The 23,990-nt window shown below is 39.2% G+C and overlaps 1 protein-coding gene across 7 annotated transcripts in view; it reads right to left on the bottom strand.

Moving 5' to 3' along the window:
* Positions 1–23,990, bottom strand: part of vps13d (vacuolar protein sorting 13 homolog D) — a 97,144-nt gene that overhangs the window by 38,764 nt on the left and 34,390 nt on the right. For 6 of the 7 annotated variants that reach the window (XM_046398099.1, XM_046398095.1, XM_046398093.1 and 3 more), the window contains exons 31-44: positions 23,595–23,890; positions 23,013–23,146; positions 22,650–22,805; positions 20,717–20,903; positions 17,980–18,054; positions 17,689–17,889; positions 17,323–17,412; positions 17,055–17,195; positions 11,890–12,015; positions 5,600–5,702; positions 4,352–4,504; positions 4,114–4,249; positions 2,097–2,144; positions 2–152 (exon numbers count right to left, since the gene is read on the bottom strand). In XM_046398099.1, coding sequence (XP_046254055.1) covers positions 2–152; positions 2,097–2,144; positions 4,114–4,249; positions 4,352–4,504; positions 5,600–5,702; positions 11,890–12,015; positions 17,055–17,195; positions 17,323–17,412; positions 17,689–17,889; positions 17,980–18,054; positions 20,717–20,903; positions 22,650–22,805; positions 23,013–23,146; positions 23,595–23,890 — 1,997 coding nt within the window. Of the gene's footprint in view, position 1; positions 153–2,096; positions 2,145–4,113; positions 4,250–4,351; positions 4,505–5,599; positions 5,703–8,682; positions 8,758–11,889; positions 12,016–17,054; positions 17,196–17,322; positions 17,413–17,688; positions 17,890–17,979; positions 18,055–20,716; positions 20,904–22,649; positions 22,806–23,012; positions 23,147–23,594; positions 23,891–23,990 lie in introns of all 7 variants that reach the window. The other variant, XM_046398100.1, reaches the window with a different exon arrangement.

Here is a 23,990-nt window from a genome sequence, read left to right as displayed (position 1 = left end):
CTGTCAGGGGCAGAGGGGCTGTCGAGTCTGATCTCCATAGGAACATCCAGCCGGTTCTTCACCATGAGAGCCGATCGAACAGTAATGACCTTCCTGGCACTGCCCTCCATTGTGATGGAGAAGACAACTCTGACTGGAGGCAGGGCTGAGAACTGAAGGGTCAAAGAGATCACAAACAAAGCATACAAAAGGTTTCAGTCGATGATGAGCACTTGTGTTGTTTCAACTACTGAGTGTGTTGTTGTTATTACATACAGGCCCTTATTTCTAGTGTCCCCATTTATTTATTATGTGTCATGTGTTGGAGTGCTTCCTGTTTTCTGATGTGCTCCCGAATTTTTATTTTATTGTTAATTCAAACTCAACTCTTCCTCCATGTTTGTGTCTTAATACATTTGCTATGTTCATTTCCATAGCACTGTTATTAAATCAATATAAGAAAACACTAATTTACATCAATTTGTTAAATATTTTATCTCCATCCCAATCAGGCTTTCGACCCAATTTTTCCACCTCAGTAGCTCTTTTAAAATTCCTGCCCCTCTTAACATCAAAGGAGTCAAGGTGGAGGTGGTCAGTGAGTTCAAATTCAAGGGAACATGGACTATTAACACTGCCCTTGTTAATAAAAAAGCAGAGCAGCATCTGCACTTCTCACGGTCACTGAGGAAAGTAAATTTGTTGTTGCCCTTTTGCAAACGTTCAGTGGAAAACATCACCTACGACATTCTGGTGTGGCTCAAAAGCTGTACCATTGCTAACAAAAAGGATTTGGAGAAAGTTAGCACAGGACATGGCTTCCTTCACTGAGGGACATAGCTTGAGCTTGATGAGTTAGGTTTTTAACTCTGACATATCACAAATCTAGAATTCAGTTCAATTTAAATTTTTCCCAAAACTAGTTTTATAGCAATAAATTCATATTGCTTTATACCTTAATTAACAGTTTTACATTTCAAATCAGAAAAAGAATCATTTCTTAGCTGATACTGCCTACTGACTAACAGGACACTTCTGACACCTGCGTTGGGTGCATTAATATTCCCCGCAATTCTCTATGTAAAATCTTTTGAGGTGTCCCTACAGAACTTGCCATTGTTTCATGTATGAATCACTTGATTTGTTACAGCCTAAATTTCACTGGGTTCAGTTAATCTTCAAATGTGTTTAGGTTAATTGTCCACCTGTTTTAAACAGTTTTTCGGAGATCTATCACATTTCCCCACTGCTTAAGGACATCTGTCATTTTCTCATCTAATGCAGCCTGTTTAACTAACTTTCTTGTTTTGTTTACTCCAAGATTGAATGCTAAAAGAGCTGAAACTACAGGGGGCTATTAGATAATGTAGACAAGACTCTAAATGTCTATGTCTAAGACTATAGAACGCACCTGAGTATAAGCCGAACCCACCAAATTAAATAATAATAATAATATTTGTACATATATAGGCCACACTTGGCAGGTGTCCACATTGTAACATGACATACGTTTTCAAGTCCGGGCCATCTGCTTTTATTACCTCTGAAAGCTTTTGCATTGTGTCAGTTCTTCACGCTGCCGTCTCCAATGTCTCACCATTGATTCATTTACGCCAAGCTTACGTGCAGCAGCTCTATTTCCTTCTTGGACAGCCAGTTCGATTGTTTTTAACTTAAAAGCTGCATCATATGCATTTCTTTGAGTGTTTTCCATGATCACGGTATGTGCATGACACGCAAAATGACTGTTAAAAGTTACACTTAAAACTAGCGTCTTCCTCTTCGCATCACCGGGCCATTAAACCGGACCATAAATCTATAGAATAGCCGCATTGTTGTTTAGGCCACTGAGTTCAAGGCGTGGGAAAAAAGTAGCGGCTTATAGTCCGGAAAATACGGTATTACAGGACTTTTTCTGATTCTTTACTTATGTGACTTGACTTTAAGGTATATACTTTCATGGTTATTCAAAATGCATCCAACTATCTTGTTTATTGGTGTATAATGTATTTTATTACAACACTACAACTGCTACTGTGGATATAGACTCTATCGTGAATCCTTACTTTAATTGATAGCTCTCTGATGTCTGATCTTTAAAACAAGACTGGACTTACATAAACATGTGGGTGGATGATGTTGGTTCTGCTAATAGGACTGCCAACCTGTGGAAGAGTAGAGGAGAAAAAAAATAAGATAATTTTCACAAATCAAAATAGGAAACAGGAAATTAACATGGAGAAAAAAGGGATAGAGTGGTTAATGAAATGAGACAAAACGCAACCCTGATTCCAAAAAAGTTGAGATGCTGTGCAAAACTTAACAGAAACACAACGCAATTGTTTTCAATATGGATATGTGGAAATATAACATGTATAATACAGTTTAAACCAGAAGTTTACATTCATTGTATAAAAAGACACATAATCTTTATTTTTCTCACTGTCTGACATTAAATCAAATTAAACTTTTCCTGTTTTAGGTCAATTAGGATTACCAAAATTATTTCTATTTGCTAAATGCCAGAATAATGAAAGAGAGACAATTTTTTATTACTTCCTTCAAAGTTAGAAGTTTACACACATTTCATTAGTATTTGGTACCATTGCCTTTAAACTGTATGACTTGGTTCCCATAATGGGACCATTAGCTTCTCACAATAGTTGGCAGGACAGAACTAATGTAACTGAGCCAAGTTTGTAGGCCGCCTTGCTCGCACATGCCTTTTCAGCTCTGCCCATAAAGTATCAATAGGATTGAGATCAGGGCTTTGTGATGGCCACTCCAAAACATTGACTTTGTTGTCCTTAAGCCACTTTGTAACCAGTTTGGCAGTATGCTTTGGATCATTGTCCATTTGGAAGACCCATTTGCGCCCGAGCTTTAACTTCTGGCTGATGTCTTGAGATGTTGCTTCAGTATTTCCACATAATGTTCTTTCCTCATGATGTCATCTATTTTTTGAAGTGCAGCAGTCCCTCCTGCAGCAAAACAACCCCACAACATGATGCTGCCACCCCCATATTTAACAGTTGGGATGGTGTTCTCAGGCTTGCAAGCTTCCCCCATTTTCCTCCAAACGTAATGATGGTCATTATGGCCAAAAAGTTCGATTTTAGTTTCGTCAGACCGTCGACATGTCTTCAAAAAAAGGTCTTTGTCTCTGTGTGCATTTGCAAACTGTAATAAGGCTTTTTTATGTTTCTATTGGAGTAACGACTTCTTCCTGGCAGAGTGGCCTTTCAGCCCATTCAGGGCCCTTCACAGGGTCTTTTGCTTTTGTTCTTGGGTTGATATGCACATTTCGGACCAAATCACCTTCATCTCTGGGACACAGAACCCGTCTCCTTCCTGACCGGTATGATGGCTGGACATTCCCATGGTATTTAGACTTACAGCGTATAATTGTTTGAACAGATGAACATGGAACCTTCAGGCATAGGGAAATTGCACCCAAGGATGAACCAGACTTGTGCAGGTCCACAATTCTTTTCCTGATATTTTGGCTGATTTCTTTTGACTTTCCCATGATGTTACACAAAAAAGCAGTGTGTTTCAGGTGTGCTTTAAAATACATCCACAGGTGTGTCTCTAATTAACTCAAAATGTTCTCAGAAGCTTCCAAAGACATGACATAATCATCTGGGTTTTTCCAAATTGTTTAAAGGGATAGTAATCTTAGTGTATGTAAACTTTCGACTTTGAAGAAAGTAATAAAAAATTGTCTAAAAAATTCTCTCTTTCATTATTCTGGCATTTAGCAAATAGAAATAATTTTGGTAATTCTAATCGACTTAAAACAGGAAAAGTTTAATCTGATTTAATGTCAGACAGTGAAAAAAAAAAAGATTATGTGTTTTTTTTATACAGTGTATGTAAACTTCTGGTTTAAACTATATGTGTAAATACACATAAATATGTACTGTATACCCCTAGCCATGAATAAATAGTCTATATACCTGGGATAAATAGAGCAAATTATCTATGATGTTGTAACTGGTGTGTGTTTGTCATAAAGACAACAACAGCGTTAAAAGAAACGGTCTTAAAAAAAATAAAACCTTAACCAATTTATTAGAGATGCTTAATAGTGTCAAAATGAATTCTGTTTATGAGGTTATGACTTGAGCTTACAGTGTTAGAAGAGTTGTTTCTGTCCGCAGCTGCATAACGGAAGAAAACACCCACTTTGTCCACAGACACCGGCTTGACTTGCTCCCATCCACAGACCCGAACCAGCAGCTGATGTAGCTTCAGCTCATGAGTGTGTCTACAGAGGGGAGGGCAGCAAAGAAACAGTGATACGGAATCAATAATTTCATATTCAAGGGACAAAATCCACAGGTATTTTAAATGTAAATCAGAGCTATACCGATGGCGGAGTTTCTCACGGGCTTCAAACTCAAAGGGAATCTCTTCCCCAGGCAACACCTCTCTCCACTGGCTGACATTGTGAGTGTCATCAGCTCCTTGGCCGTGGACATCTGAGATGGAGTCCGCACTACTGCTGTGAGACAACGCCACCCTGCATGGAACATGAGAATAGCTTTACCTAGAGACATTTATCATTCATAGTCTCTGTTTAAAAACGGAAGAACCCTCTCACTGGTCTAAAGTTAAAAATTAATATCACTAGAGATGGGAGTTATTTTAGACGCAGATCAAATCAGATCAGATCATTCCTTTCACTCGGTGATGCACCAACTCTCATTCATGCATTTGTCTGAGCCATTTGGATAACTGTAACTCATTATTTTCCAGACTTCCACAAAAAATTATTATCCATCTCTAACAAAATACAGCTGCTTGGGGTCCTTACAAGAACTAGAAAATTGAGCACACTTCCCCTATTCACTGCACTGGTTACCTGTTTTTACAAATGATTTTACTTTTCATTGCTGGTTTTTAAATTACTGTGCAGCCTCGCACCATCTTACATTAATGATCACTTAATCCCTTACACTCCTGCTCGTGTTCCATTTGTCATTTGACAAATTTTGGCATTTGTCATAAGGGTCCCACAACTGTGGAACAGTCTCCCTTTGCTAATCAGGCAAGCTACCAAAGTGTCATCTTTTCAAATTCTTTTAAAAACTCATTTTTATAAAATGGCTTGTTACTTTATTTGCTAATGTTCCTATTATTTATTTAATGATCCTTTTTAATCCAGTAGCACATTACAGCAGTGCAGGATAGCCAAAAATTAAACAAACAAGGCCTAACTGTTAGTAGGAGAGACTTAGAGAATGAAACTATATCAATCATAAACAGACTAAACATATACTAAATAAACTAACACATTCTACATAAAGTATGGTAAAGTACACCAGTACATGTACTAGTCATAGTATAATAGTGACACAATTGTACTCCAAGCTCACAAGGACATGTTGCCCAGTATTGTCATAACTAATATAAAGATTGTTGACAATGTTTCCTCCTAAAAAAAAAGGCAATATATGACATCACTGGACTTTCCTTGGTGTCGTGCTGCCATTTAGTGTTCTTCATAAGAAGACAGTGCTGGATGGCAGCAAATTCAGTTTGAATCCTTGCTTGTAAATCTATCTTCAGTTTGCAGTACATGTACTTATGGTAGCATACAGAGTTATGGTTATACCTTGTGGGAGTTGTAGTCAGAGTGGCAAACCACATGGTACATCCTGTGTGGTTGCGCAGAGCATATGGTACGAATGGCTGCCTCCTCTTGGACAGCTTGACATCTGTTGGAAACAAAAATCACATCCACATCAGAGAGAAGACGGATATTTTTGGCCTGTTACAATTTTCAACGCTAAGTCTATTTGTGTATGTTCAGTTCTAACAGTCAAGTGCTTGCTTACTTTGTGGTCTCTGAGACCTAAAAAGCAGCCAATGCACCAGTGGCTTGAAATTATTTCTTTTAAAGAGGCAATTTTATACAAAATATCAACTTAATAGTCACAGATCCATTTAGTCAGCCTGTCAAAACAGACTATATAGTTGTTACAGCTGTACAGACTCGGACATCAAAAGGGATTTTTTGAACTGCAGCTTGAGGTTCGGGAATATGAACAGAAAGCCAACACCATGAGCTAGAGATGTGAAAGGACACTGTTAGGTGTGTTGTCCAGTGTTTCTGAGGCCTGATCCATATTAGCAACAAGAAGCCATAACATCTCTACACCTGCCAATTTAATTTCAACCATTTTTTTAAAAATGAGACCCCAACTTTATAGAAATCACTCACGTACCTTTTTAAAAAGACAATTTGTTTGAAATTAAAAATGATATCGATTTTTTTTAGAAATGCGCAATAACAACAATGTAACAGCTATAAATGCTCTATTGCTTTTTCTCCATGTTCTTCACATGAACATACAGCACAGACTATAACTATAAGCACAGAGATAGTAACAATTTGTAGATCAAAAATATTGTCCAATAGATCACTGAAAGTAAATTTAAAGAATGTGTTCCACAGCATTTCGCTCTATACTATCTCACAATATTATTATTGTTTGCAAGATTTTCAAAATTTTACAAAATACCAGAAAACTGTATTCATATACCGAAGTAAATGAATAGAAATTGTATCAAACAAGAATAAAAATTACACAAAAATGTAAGCGGATTGCATTTGCTAAACAATGGATGGGCAAATGAACTCTTTGGTCAACATACCACTCAGCAAAGCAAAGAAAGACTGGCAACAGTTAACCCTTTCTGTCCAGCAGTTATTTAAGGAGATGTGTATTTAATATCCAGCCCCTGCAGTCGACATGTCAGTGTCCTTAGGTAAGATACAAACTCCATCAGTGTTTGAGTCTTTATCTTAATGGTTACAACTAATGATAAACAGTAGGTACCTTGCATCTATTTCAGAATTTGTGTATTTTGTGTTGTGCATTTTGTGAGTATTGTCCTGTTTAATTCTTATCTTAATCTTCTACAAATCTGGTTTGGCTGTCTGTAATATTGTTTTGCTGAATATCCTGCTTCTATTTTGTCTGTCATAGCAGTGCAAACTCTGTTTATAAAGGTACTGGTGGCTCATGTTGTAAGCTTTGAAAAAGTGCTACAGAAATGCAGTTCATTTACCATTTGTTTTTTTTTTCCCAGACAAAACCTTTAGTTTTTATTTCACAGATGTCAAAAATAAAAATTTTATCCCCAAAACAGTATAAAAACTACAGGACACAAAGAAACTGTCCAAATTGTGGAATCAGATGATAAGACCATAGTCAAATGTATTACAACTAAGAGCGGCTCAACAAAAACACAGAAGACTACTGTGTCACAATGTCAAGTGAATTTTTACAAAGGATTCACAGTTATTGGCCATGCAGTGGAAAGCAAAGGACAAACAAGTTATGCTGTTCAGGCCGAATACAGAGCAAAGTGAAATCTGATAAATACTGTAGCAACACTATTGAATATGCAGTCCATTATCATTCAGTGGTGTAACAGATATAACTGAAGCAGAGCCAAAAGCAAAAGACAGTATTCCTATTGTAGCACATCTAATATCTTTACATCACAGTGGTGTGACTTCATCGGTATGGGGCCCAAGATCAGAAATAGATATGCTGCAGGTGGTTCTTACATTTTCTATTGAGTTTGATATAGTATAGTTTCACAGAGACTTTTTTGAGGAAAATGTGCTTAACTACTAGAGTAAGAATTCCTATGAGTGCTGAATGCAATTAATGACTTACCAGGATTCAAGTCTTTTATCACTTGGCCATAGTCAACTTTTACTTGCCCATACACAAATTGTTTTATTTTTTTAGCTGTCAAATAACAACAAAGACTAAAGTTTCTAAATCTTATCCACCGTTCACTCAAACATGCAGAACATATGCAATACATAGTTAGAATTTTGTCCACATCTTCTAATGCCACCCAAATAAACTCTTGTTTCCAGAATAACTGAAAAGTTCACTTGTGCCACATCTGATAAATACAGCTAACCACTGCAAATGTCTCAAGTGTTTGGTGAGTACTGTGCATGTGCAACCCCCCAAAGAAAGACGTACTTCCACCACTGGCTATGGAAATAAGAGTTAAATTCCTTTTTTACCGCTTGCATGATTGGGTAAGTAAGCTGCTAAACTGACTAGCCCGTGGTGGCAATTTATTTTTCTTGAGCAAGCAGGCAATCCTTGTTGTTGAACCCTACTCATAAGTTAAAACATGAATTCCTAACATTGAGAAAAATAGTATTCTTGTGGTTTTATTTTTTGTTTTGGGGGCTGTAGGTGATCAGCAACTGCCTCAGTTTGGAATCTTGTTTTTCTAGTAGAGAAAACACATTCTGGCAATTCTGGCTATGGTAAAAACAAGGTCTGTTGCATGCCATATTTTGGCCTTTGCAGGGGCTCAAAAACCAAACTTCATTGTGAGTTTCATCTTTTTTTTCCAATTTTATTTATATAGCACCTTATACAATAAAAATTGTCTCTAGATGCTTTACAGAGACCCAGAGCCTGAACCCCTGAGCAAGCAGACAGTGGCAAGGAAAAACTCCCTTTTAACAGGAAGAAACCTTGACCAGGACCCGGCTTGCAAGGGAGAACTATCCTGCTGCTATCCTTGCTGGCAGGTAAGATTTGAGGCATTTGACTGTATTTCGACTGATCCTTGTCACAAATCTACAGTATATTACCTCACAACACGGCAAGAGCAAATGTTTTGTCTGAGCAACTAAACTCTGAACTGTACCTCTGGAGTGAATCTGCTGCTCGAGGCAGGTCAAGCTGGCTGGGCTCCTAGTTCTAAGGTGAACAAGAGGAGTGCCTGACAGCAGAGAGAGAAAATTACTATACAACAGAGAAGCATGTAGAGGTAACACACAAGAGGGTTATTGGTAGAGATGTACCAATCCACTGGCCAGGGGCCGCAAACGGCCGGTTAATGGTGTTCTCGGCCCGGACCAGAAACCAGCTGGTCAGTCTCCCGTATCTCAGATTCCAAGCCGGTTTGTTTTACGGTTCCGCCACACGTTGTACAAACAGTAGCGCAGGCAATAACTTTCACGTTAACAAGTTCTTCACCGTGAGTGAAGAGGACACAAGCTAAAGAAAAGCGGCTAAAGCTAAACCTAGCCAGAGCTCAGTGCCAGACTCAGGTCAGCAGCCTCTCTCTTCAGAATAGGCTTTAAAATTCTCCTACTTACATATAAGGCCCTAAATGAACTAGCCCCACTATACCTGCAGGAATTAATAGATGCGATGGTGATAGTGATAGTGATGGTCCATTACAAAAGACTATCAGTCCAGAGAAGTAGACAGCACGTCTGGGTCTCGGTTAATGGCTTCCTTCCAAGGTTTTAACTGCCATTTGTGGATGTAACTACACTGTATTGCCAAAAGTATTAACTCACCCATCCAAATATTTGAATTCAGGTGTTCCAATCACTTCCATGGTCACAGGTGTATAACATCAAGCACCTAGGCATGCACTACAAACATTTGTGAAAGAATGGGCTGCTACCAGGAGCTCAGTGAATTCCAGCGTGGTACTGTGATAGGATGCGACCTGTGCAACAAGTCCAGTTGTGAAATTTCCTCACTACTAAATATTCTACAGTCAACTGCCAGTGGTATTATAACAAAGTGGAAGCGATTGGGAACGACAGCAACTCAGCCATGAAGTGGTAGGCCATGAAAAATGACAGAGTGGGGTCAGTGGATGCTGAGGCGCATAGTGCACAGAGGTCGGCAACTTTCTGCAAAGTCAATCGCTACAGACCTACTACATCAGGCATGTCAAACTGGTCCACAGGAGGGCCGGTGTGGCTGCAGGTTTTCTTTCCAACCAAGTAGCAGCACACCAGACTTGACTCATTTAATCAACTGATCTCCGTCTTCAGACAGCTGATTGGTCAAACGGTGTGCTCTGGGTTGGTTGGCACAAAAACCTGCAGCCACACCGGCCCTCCTGTGGACCAGTTTGACATATGTGTACTACATGCTCCCAACTTTGCAGTTTGGGGATGGTCCCTTCTTGTTCCAACATGACTGCGCAACAGTGCACAAAGCAAGGTCTACAAAGACATGGATGAGCGAGTCTGGTGTGAAAGAACTTGACTGGCCTGCACAGAGTCCTGACCTCAACCCGACAGAACACCTTTGGGATGAATTAGAGAGAGGACTGCGAGCCAGGCCTCCTCGTCCAACATCAGTGTCTGACCTCACAAATGCACTTCTGGAAGAATGGTCAAAAATTCCCATACACACACTCCTAAACCTTGTGAAAAGCCTTCCCAGAAGAGTTGAAGCTGTTGTAGCTGCAAAGGGTGGGCCGACATCATATTAAACCCTCTGGGTTAAGAATGAGATGTCACTTAAGTTCATGTGCATGTCAAGGCAGATGAGCAAATACTTTTGGCCATATAGTGTGTATGTATTGTTGTGCTTGATTAAGGTTTCCCAAAGTAATCCTGAGTCCATGAGGTTATATTGCTTATAGATGAATGACGGCTCTTGATGCAGTGCTGTTAATCACGGTTATTCAGCTTAGGCTTGCTCCCTTGCCGTTTACACACTGCAAATCCTCTAAACCAGGGCCGGGCAATTCATTTCTACAGGGGGCCACATAAAAAATCTGAACTGTGATGGAGGGCCAAAACAAAGATAACTTGAACTTCATTCTGCTCAATATTAATTTTCTCCCATTGTAAAAAGCAGTAAATTATATATTTTGATTAGCTGCTACTGGTAATCAAAAGTATAAGAATATTCTGTAAATATTTATGTAAATTTATGAATTGTGGTGTGGGCTGAAGAAGAAAATAATCCTATGAAAATAATAAACAGTTTAAAACAAAAACATAAAAAAAACATTTACTTTTAACTTGTTAATCAACTTCATACAAAAAAAGCAGTAAGTGTGTTTTGATGTTTTCAGATCAGTTTACTTGTTCAGCGAGAAATGCTACATCAGAACCTCCTGTAAGTTATTGTGTGACACCGTGGGGTTGGGTTACTGTCATCTTGAAGTGAAATTGGTCAGTGGCAACAGAACGTTTCCTTTTAATTGCACTCTGAATTCAGAGAACTGATGATATATTGAAATCGGTTCAAACTCGCTGTTACCAGAGTGTCTCACATATGGAGGCACTTGAAAACATTGTGGAGGCTGGCTTGACCACATTTTCCAATCATTACCAAATCATGATTAGTCACCTGCTGACATCACCTGTTTTGAATCACATCATTATCTAATTATTGTACCTTATAGCAGCCTTAAATTTCGCATGGAATTTCGCATTTGGAATGTGCCACAGCCCTGAATGTCAAGAATGGATATATATTTACAAATGAAGTGAATTTTAACAAGAAAAAATATAAAATATCTTGTGTTAATACTGTCTGCAATGAAATAAGTGAAAATAAGTTTAGAAAGAACTGCTTTCTTTGTTATTTACATTTTCCATACCATCCTACCAACTTTTTCTGTGTTAGTCTTATATAATTTATGCTGCCAACTCAAAGGACACCAAAAGGCACCATTCCTTTTGGTGTCCTTTGAGTTGGCAGATACACAAATAACTGACAAAGATCACATTATACATTTTATTTACTATGTACTGACTATGCAAATTTTCAAGAATGAAAATGCAATGAAAATAGCATGTTTGTTCTGACTACTTCTGGTATTTACAACTACAACGACAATAGCAAAAAAAAAACAACTAAAATTTAGTACTACAATATAAAGCACAAGAGGCTGCCTAAACGTTTGAAACAGTCTCTCTGCTATTCTGATCTATTTTCCTTCTTTACATAAATTATTATTATTATTGTTGTTATTTTTTAATAAATTCAAATTTGTTATCCAAGATACCACATCTGGCCATTCATGACAGAGTTTGGGTATTCATATCCCAGTGATTTGTTTGCGGTTCAGTGTTTAGCTGGAACTCACTCTGTCCAAAGCTGGGCGGGTCAACTGAGGAGCCCATCCAGGGCAGAGGGGGTGAAGACTGGGGGGTCTGTTCGTCCTCCTTACAGTAGTCAGCTATCCAGGCGCTCTTGGTTGTGTTATATTGTTCTGGAAGGACAAAAATATTTCTTATTTGTTAACACCGCAACTGGAAGCCAACACCAGCATGTACCCAATAAACATTATGTTGAATGTTTGAATAAATTTGAATAAACATTGTGTGAACCCTAAAACACTTAATAATAATAATAGTAATGATAACGTATAATTGTTATTATTACTATTATCATCATTGCATATTTACTGAATAATAATAATTTTAGATTTAAAGAAGACACTGACTCAGGCAGCCTGGCAACAAACCCTGTTTGGTTTTCAATTTGGACTGAAAATCACTGTCCAAGGAGCTCAAATTACACAAAAGTCTTAAATATAATGCCGAGTCAGGCCATTAAGAGTCATGGCCAGTCAAAAAACTAAGATGGGCTGCAAAGAAGAATTTAAAGCAGAAACTGATTATAAAAAGAATTTAAACCAAACTGTATAAATTCTAAATTCCAGTATTGAACAAATAAAGGCTTTACTGCTTACTGTAATGTAATAGAGAAAAACACTTTCAAAGCTTTCAGATGCTCAAAGAAAATACTGTCAGAAAAAGTATGACTTTTTCAGACAAATACATTTTTAAAGAAAGTACGAAAAATGAGGAGAGAAAGGCAACAAAATAATACAATTAATGGTACAGGCATACAAGGGTAGTTATAAATCAGTAGTTTTAAACTGTAACAAGGAACTGCAAAAAGTATGAAAGCTACCACAAACCACACTCACTGGCCACTTTATTAGGTACACCTTGCTAGTACCGGGTTGGACCCCCTTTTGCCTTCAGAACTGCCTTAATCCTTCGTGGCATAGATTCAACTGGAAACATTCCTCAGAGAGTTTGGTCCACATTGACATGATAGCATCTCCTCTGACCTCTGGCATCAACAAGGCATTTTCACCCACAGAACTGCTGCTCATTGGATATTTTCTCTTTTTCTGACCATTCTCCGTAAACCCTAGAGATGGTTGTACGTGAAAATCCCAGTAGATCAGCAGTTTCTGAAATACTCAGACCAGCCCGTCTGGCACCAACAACCATGCCACGTTCAAAGTCACTTAAATTACCTTTCTTCCCCATTCTGATGCTCGGTTTGAACTGCAGCAGATGGTCTTGACCATGTCTACATGCCTAAATGTATTGAGCTGCTGCCATGTGATTGTCTGATTAGAAATTTTCGTTAACGAGCAGTTGGACAGGTGTGCCTACTAAAGTGGCCAGTGAGTGTACATCAAGGAGAGATGAAAGAATGAGTTAAAATATAACATAACTGGTCAACAGTGGTTAGAATTTGGATTTTGTGAAACAATTTTTTCTATTTCTGTTGGAACAATTTTGATTGTTTTTTCATTACTCCTAAAACAAACATATATACACAACAACTTACATGATGGTGAAATTGTGGGGATGATGAGGCAAACCAACACCACATTTTTTTGGAGCTGGTCAAACATACAACAATTTCAGGAAAATATATGGAGAATCATACAGCATATTGTTGGCCTGCAAATCGCACTTACATGCATATAATTTTATTTGGGTGATCTGCCGGAATAACAGGATAGGAAATAAGAACAACAAAGAAAAAAAGCAATCGCTCGTAAATGGTTACAGGCCGACCCATCTACAGTAGGTAACGGGCTGAAAATCATCAAAGAGATTCAGGGGACAGAAGGGCTGATTTTCCAACTAAGACTGAAATATGAGCTATATATCACAAGAGTTAAAAAAAAACTGAAATAAGGAACAAGGTTACTTCTCCCTGCTCATCCTTCCTGTTTAAATTGTCATTTGGGTGTGAATGCTGACATCAAAATCATTCTAACATAAAAAAACATCATAATATTCACTTCAATTGGGACATGTGTACTGTTACTCAGAATTTTGATATTCAAAACATTTGAAATGTTCCTAAGATTTTCTCCATCAAAATAAATAGATTAAAGTTTAAAAAATCTACAGCAGCAACAATAAAGTATTTCTTAGACTCTCTAGACACGCCATCACAGACACATGGCACAGAACAGTACAACAAAGCGGATAACAGATATTACAATAGCAGAGTTTGGTAAAGTCATTTCTAAGCGGAAAACCAACAAAGCAGCTGGGGGAGACGCACTACCCGCAGAGTGGTATAAGACTTTTAAGGACTCTTTGACCCCACTGTTATTAAAATGTTAAAATGATGTGCTTAGAGCAGGCAAGACTCCACCATCTTGGAAACAAGCTATAATATCTGTAATACAGAAACCAGGAAAAGATAAGACAGAGTGCAGCTCATACAGACCTATTTCTGTATTGAACACCGACTCTAAAATATTCATCTTAATTATTGTTAATAGACTAGAAAATATCATCCCTGACCTGACTGACATGGACCAGACAGGATTCATTAAAAACAGATGCACACAAGATAATCAGGAGAGTGAGCAATACACCTGATGGATACTATGAGCAGAAGTAACACGAAGTCCTTAGCAATTAGCTTTGATGCAGAAAAAGCTTTCGACTCCATGTGGTGGGATTTTTTATATTGGGTTCTACAAAGCTTTGGCTTTAATGATACAGTTATAAGATGTCTTAAATCCATATAATTCTCCAGTGGCCCAGGCACAATGTCTTTGGGACGGGGATGCCGGCAGGGCTGTCCACTGAGCCTCATCCTGTTTGTTCTATTCATAGAGCCACTTGCTCAAAAAATCAGGGAAGACTTGGAAATTATGGGAATTTCATTTAAGGGAAGAGAATATAAGATATGTTTATATGCAGACGATATTCTGATGACTTTGTCTGACCCTGATACCAGTCTCCCTAAACTAATGTCTTGCCTTGACCAATGTGGTTTCTATTTGGGATACAAATTGAACATAGAGAAAACTCACACACTCTCTTTTAATTATTTACCTCAGGAAAACATACCTAAAAACCTTTAAATTTAAATGGAAAACTAGAATTATGAAATATTTCAGTGTTAATATCCCCAATACTTTGGAAGACATATACAGTGTCAATTATGGTATGATCACAAACAAACTCAAAAATGACCTGGACAGATGGACCCTTCTGATACTTGACAACAGGACAGAAACTATAAAGATGATTATTTTACCTCAACTGTTATTCCTTTTTCAATCGCTGCCTGTGGAAGTACCAACTAAGCAGTTCAACAAGTGGAATCGAACTATTTCTAGGTTCACATAGCAGAACAAGAAACCAAGGATGTGCTACACGTTAAACATTATACTTGCCAAAAGAAAAAAGGAGGGAGGTCACTCCCATGTTTGGTGGACTACTACAAAGCAGCACAACTGCTGTATGTAGTCTACTGGTGTAAAGAGAATTACGATGCAAAATGGAAGGATCTAGAGTTGAAACAACTTGATATCTCTCTTCAATCTCTGCTGGGTGATAAAACTCTCAAGACAAAATACTCAAGTAAATTAGGTGACCTTACAAAAATTCCCCTTAATATCCGGTTCAAACAGGTTTGTAATTCACACCTAAAGAGGAAAGCACGGTTATTAAGGTGGGTTTTACAAGATAGGGATTTCAGACCAACACAGCTGGATTTGAGATTTAAGAAACTGACACAAAAAGGTATTACTTCTTGAATTTCCCTCGTGATCAATAAAGTATCTATCTATCTCTATCTTGTGTAATTTCATCTGATACTGTCCTGGACAGTTTTCAACAATTACAGGAAAACTATGGTTTAGACAAACGAGATTTCTACAGATATTGGCAGCTTAGGCATCATTTTGATAGAAATATTAAAATCCAAAAGGAAGGTAACATGGACCTCATTGACACTCTCATTGATGCATGTAAAGGTAAAAGGTCCATAAGAAAGTGGTGGTGGTACTTATGTCTGCAACTTCACAAAAAAATTTCAACACCATATGTCAAATGCAACTGGGAGAGGGAAGCAAATATAACTTTAAGAGAAGACGACTGGCTAAACATATGTGAAATAAACTTCAGGGCAATGGAGGGAATTCACATGGAAAAATGTTATCAGGTTTTTATCACCCCAAGAAAAAAATACCTACAGAGTGGCAGAGCAGAATCTGAGCACTGCTGGAGACAATGTAATAATGTGATGGTTGACCACTGTCAAATCTTTTGGTGTTGTCCAGTAATTCAGCCTTACTGGCTAGCTGTAGTTAAAGAAATAAATTCAATTCTTGGTTTTGACACTGAGTGTAATTTTCAAACTGTATATTTGTGTAACCTAGCAGTTGATCTCAATTTCCAGAATAAGTATCTTCTTAAGATATTATTGACAGCTGGAAAGAAATCAATAACAAGGGAATGGTTTAACAGGGAGCTGCCAACGGTGGGAGAGTGGTCAGCCACTGTAAAAGAAATACATGACATGGAGATGTTGACTTTCTAAGATTTAACCGTAATAAAGCCCAGAAGTATTGGTTGAAATGGCTCTTGTATGTAAATGAGAAAACAGAATAGAGTTGTTCCTTTCCTTCTCATTTTGTTTTATTTATCCTCGGTGCTATGACCGATGTTTTGATGTACTTGTCCTGGAGAGAGTCCTTTCCCTGGCCGACTGGCTTTTGCCAGCCCTCTTCTAAGCCCCTCCCTTTTCATCTCTCACCTATGGATTTTTGTAACCCTACATTATATGGAGCAGTACTATGTAATATTTATATAGTAATATAATATTTTATTTTCCCTGGTGACCTGAATGTTCAGGATTGTCTGATTTACATATTTTGTTTGCCTTTGTAAAACTTTAAAACTTTGTATTTAAATTTTTTTTTTTTTTTTTTTAAACAAAAGGGACTGGCTGTACAATCAAGATAGTCCACTAGGCCATATTATATAACACATTTACTGTGTTGAGGAACTACGCAAATAAATAAATAAATAAATAAATAAATAAAAAACAGAAAACTTTTTCGTTGTTAAGAAACCAGGTAAAAAGCAGAGGATCTAAAAGCACAGCACAAAATTACAGCCTAAAACCTGGATATAAATGTCAGTTTATGACCAAAGTTCAGACTGACAACACAAATTATGAACTCACCCAACAGGACAGAAGTGATGTTCACATCCAGTCTCTGCTTGGCTCGGATCTCCATCTTCAGACGTGGAGGGTGGAGACGGCCAGCGGCCTGCTGCTGCCAGGACAGGACACAGGGCCAGGGCTCAATGAATGGCTCCCAACCTGGCACAGACACACAATAACGATGACCACCCGCAGCTTTGAAGGAAGTTATGTTTTGGTACGACTAGACAATATATCACATTCAAACATTAAATACATGTTCTAATGCTGCAGGTAAATAAATTACCTGACAACTCTCTGTTGTAGTAGTCTCCAGAAAGAGTAAAGCTGGTGTTTCCTTCCTGGGTAGAACCAATGCGTTGTAGCACATAAAGCCCTGCAATAAAAAATAGTTTGCAGATTACAATCAGGCTAACATGCACATGTTTATCATCAACTTCTGGATGGGTATTTATTTATTAAGTTGTTAATCTTTTCAAAGCAATGTTTAATGTAATGCGGTAACGTTTAGCTAGTTCTAAAAATGTATTATTAAATAGCTTAATGTCTAATAAAAGTACTTACTTACACAAATATCCAAAAAGAGATTTCAGTTTATTTTTCAGTTTAAGAAAAATAATTCCATAACCTTCGTATGTCTGATAATGCTTACTGAAGAAGGTGAGCTCAGCCAGCGGTATGTCACAGTCCAGACAGTCATCGATGAAACAAATGCAGACACTCTCAGCCTTCACCTCCACCCCAGACAGCGGAGCTGAGTGGCTGCTGGTGCCAGAGTCAGCCCTAGCTCTGGAATGGCCTGCCACATTCTCAGCATTCTCCAGCAGCCATGTAGCAGCTTGGTCCAGCTGGCCTAAGGTAAAGTTTTCATTAAAGAATGTTCAAGACTTTTTATTGAGTTTTACCATATATATATAGCATATATATTAATGGTGTCATTCACCTTTACAGTTCAACAGGGCTCTTTTGCAGTCCTCTTTCCTAAAACCAAGGTCTTGTAGATGGATTAGTTGGCCCTCTGTGGAGACAAAACAGAAACTCAAAAATTTTCTGAGCTTTTCTGAAAAGGCGACCAGTCCAGGGTGTTCCCCACCTCTTGCCCGCAGTCAGCTGGAATAGGCTCCAGCCCCACAGCGAGCAACCCTGACAGATAAAGCGGTATAGAAAATGGATGGATTAATGGAATCATGATAAATATAATTTGGCTTTTTTAACAAAAATATGAAAAAAACTCTTTCATGTCAAAGTGAAGACAGATTCCTATAAAGTAATGTCAATTAATTAAAAATATACGGTATAATGCAAAATAAGTGACAGCGTAAATATTCACCCTCTTCAAGTGAGTATTTATTTCACCTTTGGCCGCAATATCAGCACTGAGTCTGTGTGGATCAGGCTTGCACATCTGGATACTGCAATTTTACTTCATTCTTCTTTGCAAAACTGCTCAAGCTCTGTCAGGTTGCACAAAGATCGTGCATGAACAGCCATTTCAAGTCCAGACACAAATTTCTTATTGGATTGAGGTCTGGGCTTTGAATCGTCCAATCCAGAACTTTCAACTTGGTTGTCTTTAAACCAAGTCTGTGTAGCTTTCACTGTATGCTTCAGGACATTGCCTTGCTGGAAAATAAATCTTCTCCCATGTTGTAGTTCTCTTGCTGACTGAATCAGATTGTACTCCAGGATTTCTCTATATTTTCCAATATTCATTTTACCCTCTACCTTTACAAGCCTTCCAGGGCCTGCTGTTGAAAAGCATTCCCAAAACATGATGCTGCCATCCACCATGCTTTACAGTGGGGACGGTGTGTTTGTGGTGATGTGCAGTGTTTGGTGTACCCCAAACATAGTGTCTAGTCTGATGGTCATAAAGCTCTGTTTTGGCCTTATCATACCTAAGACTTTCATCCAGTTGACCTTGGTGTCTTGCACATGTCTTTGGGCAAACCTCTGGTCAAGATTTAATACGAGCTTTCTTCAACAGTCGGTGACTGAACCTTCCAGTGACAGGTGTCTTTATATTACACTCACTTGAGACACATTCATTGCACTCTGGCAATCTCCATTTCACTAATTGTGAGACTACTAGCACCAACTGGCTGGACCTTTGCTGAATTAGGTCTCACTTTAAAGAGAGTGAATATTTAAGAAATCACTAATATTACATTATATATTTTTCATTAATTGACATTACTTTGTAGAAATCAGTTTTCACTTTTACATTAAATGTTTTTTGGGGGAATTTTTTGTCAAAAAAAGCAAAATGATATTAACCATGATTCTATTTATGAAAGCAACACAAGGGGAAAACATCCAAGGGGCTGAATACTTTATATAAGCAGTCGTAATGAAGAGCAATGATTTCAAACAATCAAGAAGTATGCCAACTACAAAATTTTCATGTTTTGGACACTATAACAATTGTGCCAAAAAACAAAAGACCATGGAGAGAGACTTTTGGTTGGCCTTGAAGAAATGATGGCAAACTGTCTGGCGACTCAGCAAGGGGAAGCAGCACTGTGTCCATGCTGTTCACAGTAGGGATGGGGAGCTGCTGACCTCAACTGAGGCTATAGTCTGACAGTGGAGGCAATACTTTGAGAATCCCACCAACATGTATTCCATCAAGGAATCTGAGCTGGGGGACTTGAGCATGGGCTCCCCAATCAAAGGGGAGGGGGGTTCTCTGGGAGTACGGGGTGGATGGCCTGTTTCTACTGGTATTGATGGAGTGAGAGCTTAGTTCATGCTGCAATAAGCCAAACTCATTCCCAGTTAGGGTTGAACTCCTCCAGGGTTGCCCTTTGTCACTGGTTCTGTTCATAATCCAAATTAAAAGAAATTAAAAACAGAATTTCTAGGCGCAGTCAAGTGCCACAGGGTGTCAGGTTGTGTGATTCCGTCTCTGCTTTTGGTCCATTGAACAGTGACCCTCCAGCTTGTACTGGGGCGGTTTTGAGCCGAGTGTGAAGCAGGTAGGATGAAGATCAGCAACTCTAAGGTTCTCAGCCAGAAAAGGGTTAATCGCTGACTCGGCATCAGTTGCTGCCGCAAGTGGAGGAGTTTAAGTATCTTGGGGTCTTGTTCACAGGTGAGGGAAAAATGAAGCAGGAGACTAACAGGAGGCCGGGGCCACTGTAGTACGGACATTGTGGTGTATTTACCAGTCAATCTACGTTTGAACCCTCACCTCTCGTCACGACTTGTGGGTAATAACCGAAAGTACAAGACTGCAAATACAAGCGGCCGAAGTGAGTTTCCTCCACAGGGTGGCTGGTTCAGTCTTAGAGACAGGGTGAGCAGCTCAAGTAGAACCGCTGCTCCTCTGCATCAAGAGGAGCCAGTGGAGGTGGTTTGGGCATCTGGTTAGGATGCTTCCCAGACGTCTCCCTGGGGAGTTGTTTTGGGCATGTTCATCTGGGAGGGGGCCCCGGCGCAGGCCGAGGACACAGTGGAGGCACAATGTCTCTCGCCTGGCCTGGGAACGCCTCACTGTCCCCCCAGACAAGCTGGAGTAAGTATTCGGGGCAAGGACAGTCTGGTCTTCCCTGCTGATATTGCTGCCCCCACAACCCGGACCGGGATAAGTGGTAGAAGACGAGATGAGACGAGACAGGATAGCAAGCTGTTATTCCAAAGAAGAGTAAATATTATTCTACAGGCAGGTTATTACATACCTGCGAGGGCCTCAGTCTTCGGCCTGAAGCTGTCTTTGAGTGTAGCAGTGGGCCCAGTGTTGGATGCAGGTGTGGTATCGGAATCAGGGGGCAGTGGAGTGCTCGCAGCGGGGATGGACTTGGCAATGGCCAAGAAAAGCTGAATGTCATTGTAAGACAGACGGATGTCCAGAGCAGGAAACTGAATCTGCCAGGGAATCACATGCATAATTAAAGGGGCAATCCACCCAGTTTACATGTCAAATTCTAGGAAATGGAGCATCACGGAAAAAGCAGAAGCCAGTGTTTTTCACCCTTCTTTTTCATATGTTTTTTGTAATTCAAACAACGTCATTCAAATAAATCATAAAATGACTGCAATACTCTTTTACGAGCCTTGCTTATAACAATTTATAAAATACTCATAAATTGATAGCGTTCACTGAAGCTTGTTGAAACTGTTTGCTGTACCACTTGGACAGCCGGGCTACAAACCAAATAAAGAGTGTTCTGAGTAGTCACAGCAAAATGTTGGGGTTAAGACCAAAAGGAATGCATCTATCTAACATACATCTGCATGCATACATCTAACTTGTGTCTTCTTATACTGTATAATCAAACAGAATAAAGAACAAAATAGAAAATGCATTATTATGGGTAAGTAAAATGTGTAAAGAAAAATATATTTAACCCTAGAACACTAACGTTAAAATTAGTAACACCATCACTAACGTTGGGTATATTTTACCCGATATAATATCTCGGATAAAATACAGTTTATCACACCAGCGTTCATCATGCCATATAGGACACACAGTGGCCACCTCTTGGTTTTTCTTTCACAGCTGTACTGAGCACACATTTGGTCGAAAGTATCAACACATCCCTTCATTTGGTTGTAAAATTCGATCACTTCAAAATTGTGTGGGTGAAAATCACCCGACGTTAGTGTTCTAGGGTTAAGCAAATCAAAATATTGTATTTGCAAATCCAAAAGTTTTGTTCGCTGTAGCTGAGACACGTGGACTGGACCTCTGTTTTGTCATAGCAACGTTATGCACCCAGGTCTATTATCCTGCATGACATCTTCCATAAGTCCCTCTGATGCCTCCAAATAGTTCAGAACGCAGCAGCTAGCTTCTCACTGGATTTAACAGACGTCATCACATCACCCCTATCCTAGACACCCTCCACTGGCTGCCTGTCCATTTTAGAATTGATTTTAAGATTCCACTGATCACTTTCAAAGCATGTCGGGGTCTGGCCTCAACATTGTGGGCTGCAGTCTACCAGATCTGGACTCAGTTTACACTGCCCGAGTCCAGAAGAAGGCAAGACGCATTGCCACAGACCCCACCCACCCGGGCAACGAACTGTTTGTACCGCTTCCATCAGGAAAGCTTCCCCAGAGCTGTTAAAGCAATAACCCCTCTGCAGTGACACAGTCACATCCCACCCCCCTACAGGACTTCACATAAAAAAACATATGCACTCTTGGAATTGTGGTTGTAACTTGGTATGTAAAACTTACAAAAACTTAAAAAATATCTTGCTTGCTGGTGGATGTAGGTGAATATGCAATTTAGTGCATACCACTGACACCTATGGTAAATCTTGCAGACATCAAGAAAAAAGGTTCGATAGCATAAACCAACAAACAAGATCTGGTATGATTTGCAAACATAAGTTTGAGTCACAAGAAAGAATTTCTAATAATAAAAGACTTTTGGTTGCAAAGCAAAAAAAAAAGTTTTACTCACAACTTACATTAGACATTTCTATAATGTTTTTGCAATATCTGCTTATGCTTTAAAGTGTGTATAGGGGGTTGCAGCTGATCCCAGCTAACGAGTGAAACCTCTTACTATGAGGTGACGGTGCTAACCACTGCACCACAATGCTGGCCCCAGTTACATATTGCGTATCTTGTTTTGGATGAGTGCTAACTCCTGACCTCCAGTAGTGGTGGGATGTCCTCCACATTGAAGGCATCTAGTAGACCTGCGCTGCTTTGGTATGTGGGACTCCCACACAGCTCCACCTGAACATTGACAGGGTCAATGATGGACAATGCTGTCTCCTGCTCACTGCCCAACCGACATGAGAAAACCTGAGGATGACATGATGTGTGTAAATCAAAGGTAAGAAAATTACCATCTGAGTATGGGGTTAGTAGTTAGGAGCACTCTTTCAGTGTGTACCAACCATACTCTTTGAATCTTTGAATAAAGAAATCCTCAATAATGTAAGCAAAGGTGGAGCTATTAGTCTTAGTAATAATGTTCAGGCATGGTGCCTTGAAGGTGGGTGATGTCACCTCTATTCCTGCGAGGCTGCCAGAGAAGGGTCGGTCCAGCAGACGGGGTTTGTAGGTGAGGACTGTGGTGCCTTTTAGAATGATGGCATTGGTATCCAGACATGAAGAGTCCTCCACAACTACAAACTCTGTGCCTGAAGATCAAATAGTAATTTAACATTTTAAAGACAAATTCAGGGAAATAAAGGATTAAGGATTATTAAGTATTCCCTTTTGCCATTGTCTCAAATATGCTAGTCATGACATAGTTATCACAACTCTGAACAGTTGCTCACAATTAAAAACTAAACTTTCTGTAGTAACATCCAAAAAGTTTGCTGAATTGTAAAACACAGCTCTTCTGAACCCATCAACTAAAACATACACTTTTTCGGTAGTGACATGAAAATGCAATTCTTTCATATTTCTGATTTAAAAGTGACATATAAAATAAATGTTTTTTTTTGCAAACTTCACTTTAAATAAATTGCTAGAAGACACTTCCCAATGTGAGATACCTCACTTGGTTTTCAGGGAATCACGGTTTACCCAGTAACCAAAAATGACTTTTATCTTCTTAGCAACTGATCATTCTTTACTGACCAGTCACATTGATCTTGACTTCCAGGCAGTAGTCCTGGGTGACGGGCACTGTGGACCTCTTGGTGACCACACCACTCTTGACTGTCTTTGGCATGATGGTTGCAGTGGTGCTTTTGGTGGCCATGCCCGAGTCAGTGCTAGTGTTACTGGGCCAGCACTGATGAGGCTCATCACGGCCCCATGCCTTCTCCACTGGCGACTGCAGAAAGTCTCGCACCAACTGGAGCCAGTCGAAGATAAGAAACACCCTCAGATTGTTGAGGACCACAGTGAAGCAAGAAGATTCACGTGTGGATCTGCAGGAAGGTGTAATACAAGTTACATGACTAACTCTTTACTAGCTACCACTACCTAAAAAGTCTGTTTCTACTCATGTTTACAAATGTTTAAGGAGCT

The sequence above is a fragment of the Scatophagus argus genome, chromosome 8 (genome assembly GCF_020382885.2).
Source record: "Scatophagus argus isolate fScaArg1 chromosome 8, fScaArg1.pri, whole genome shotgun sequence".
Taxonomy (NCBI): Eukaryota; Metazoa; Chordata; class Actinopteri; family Scatophagidae; genus Scatophagus; species Scatophagus argus.
The sequence above is the reverse complement of the archived record's forward strand: the minus strand, read 5'-3'. Positions and strand labels throughout refer to the sequence as shown.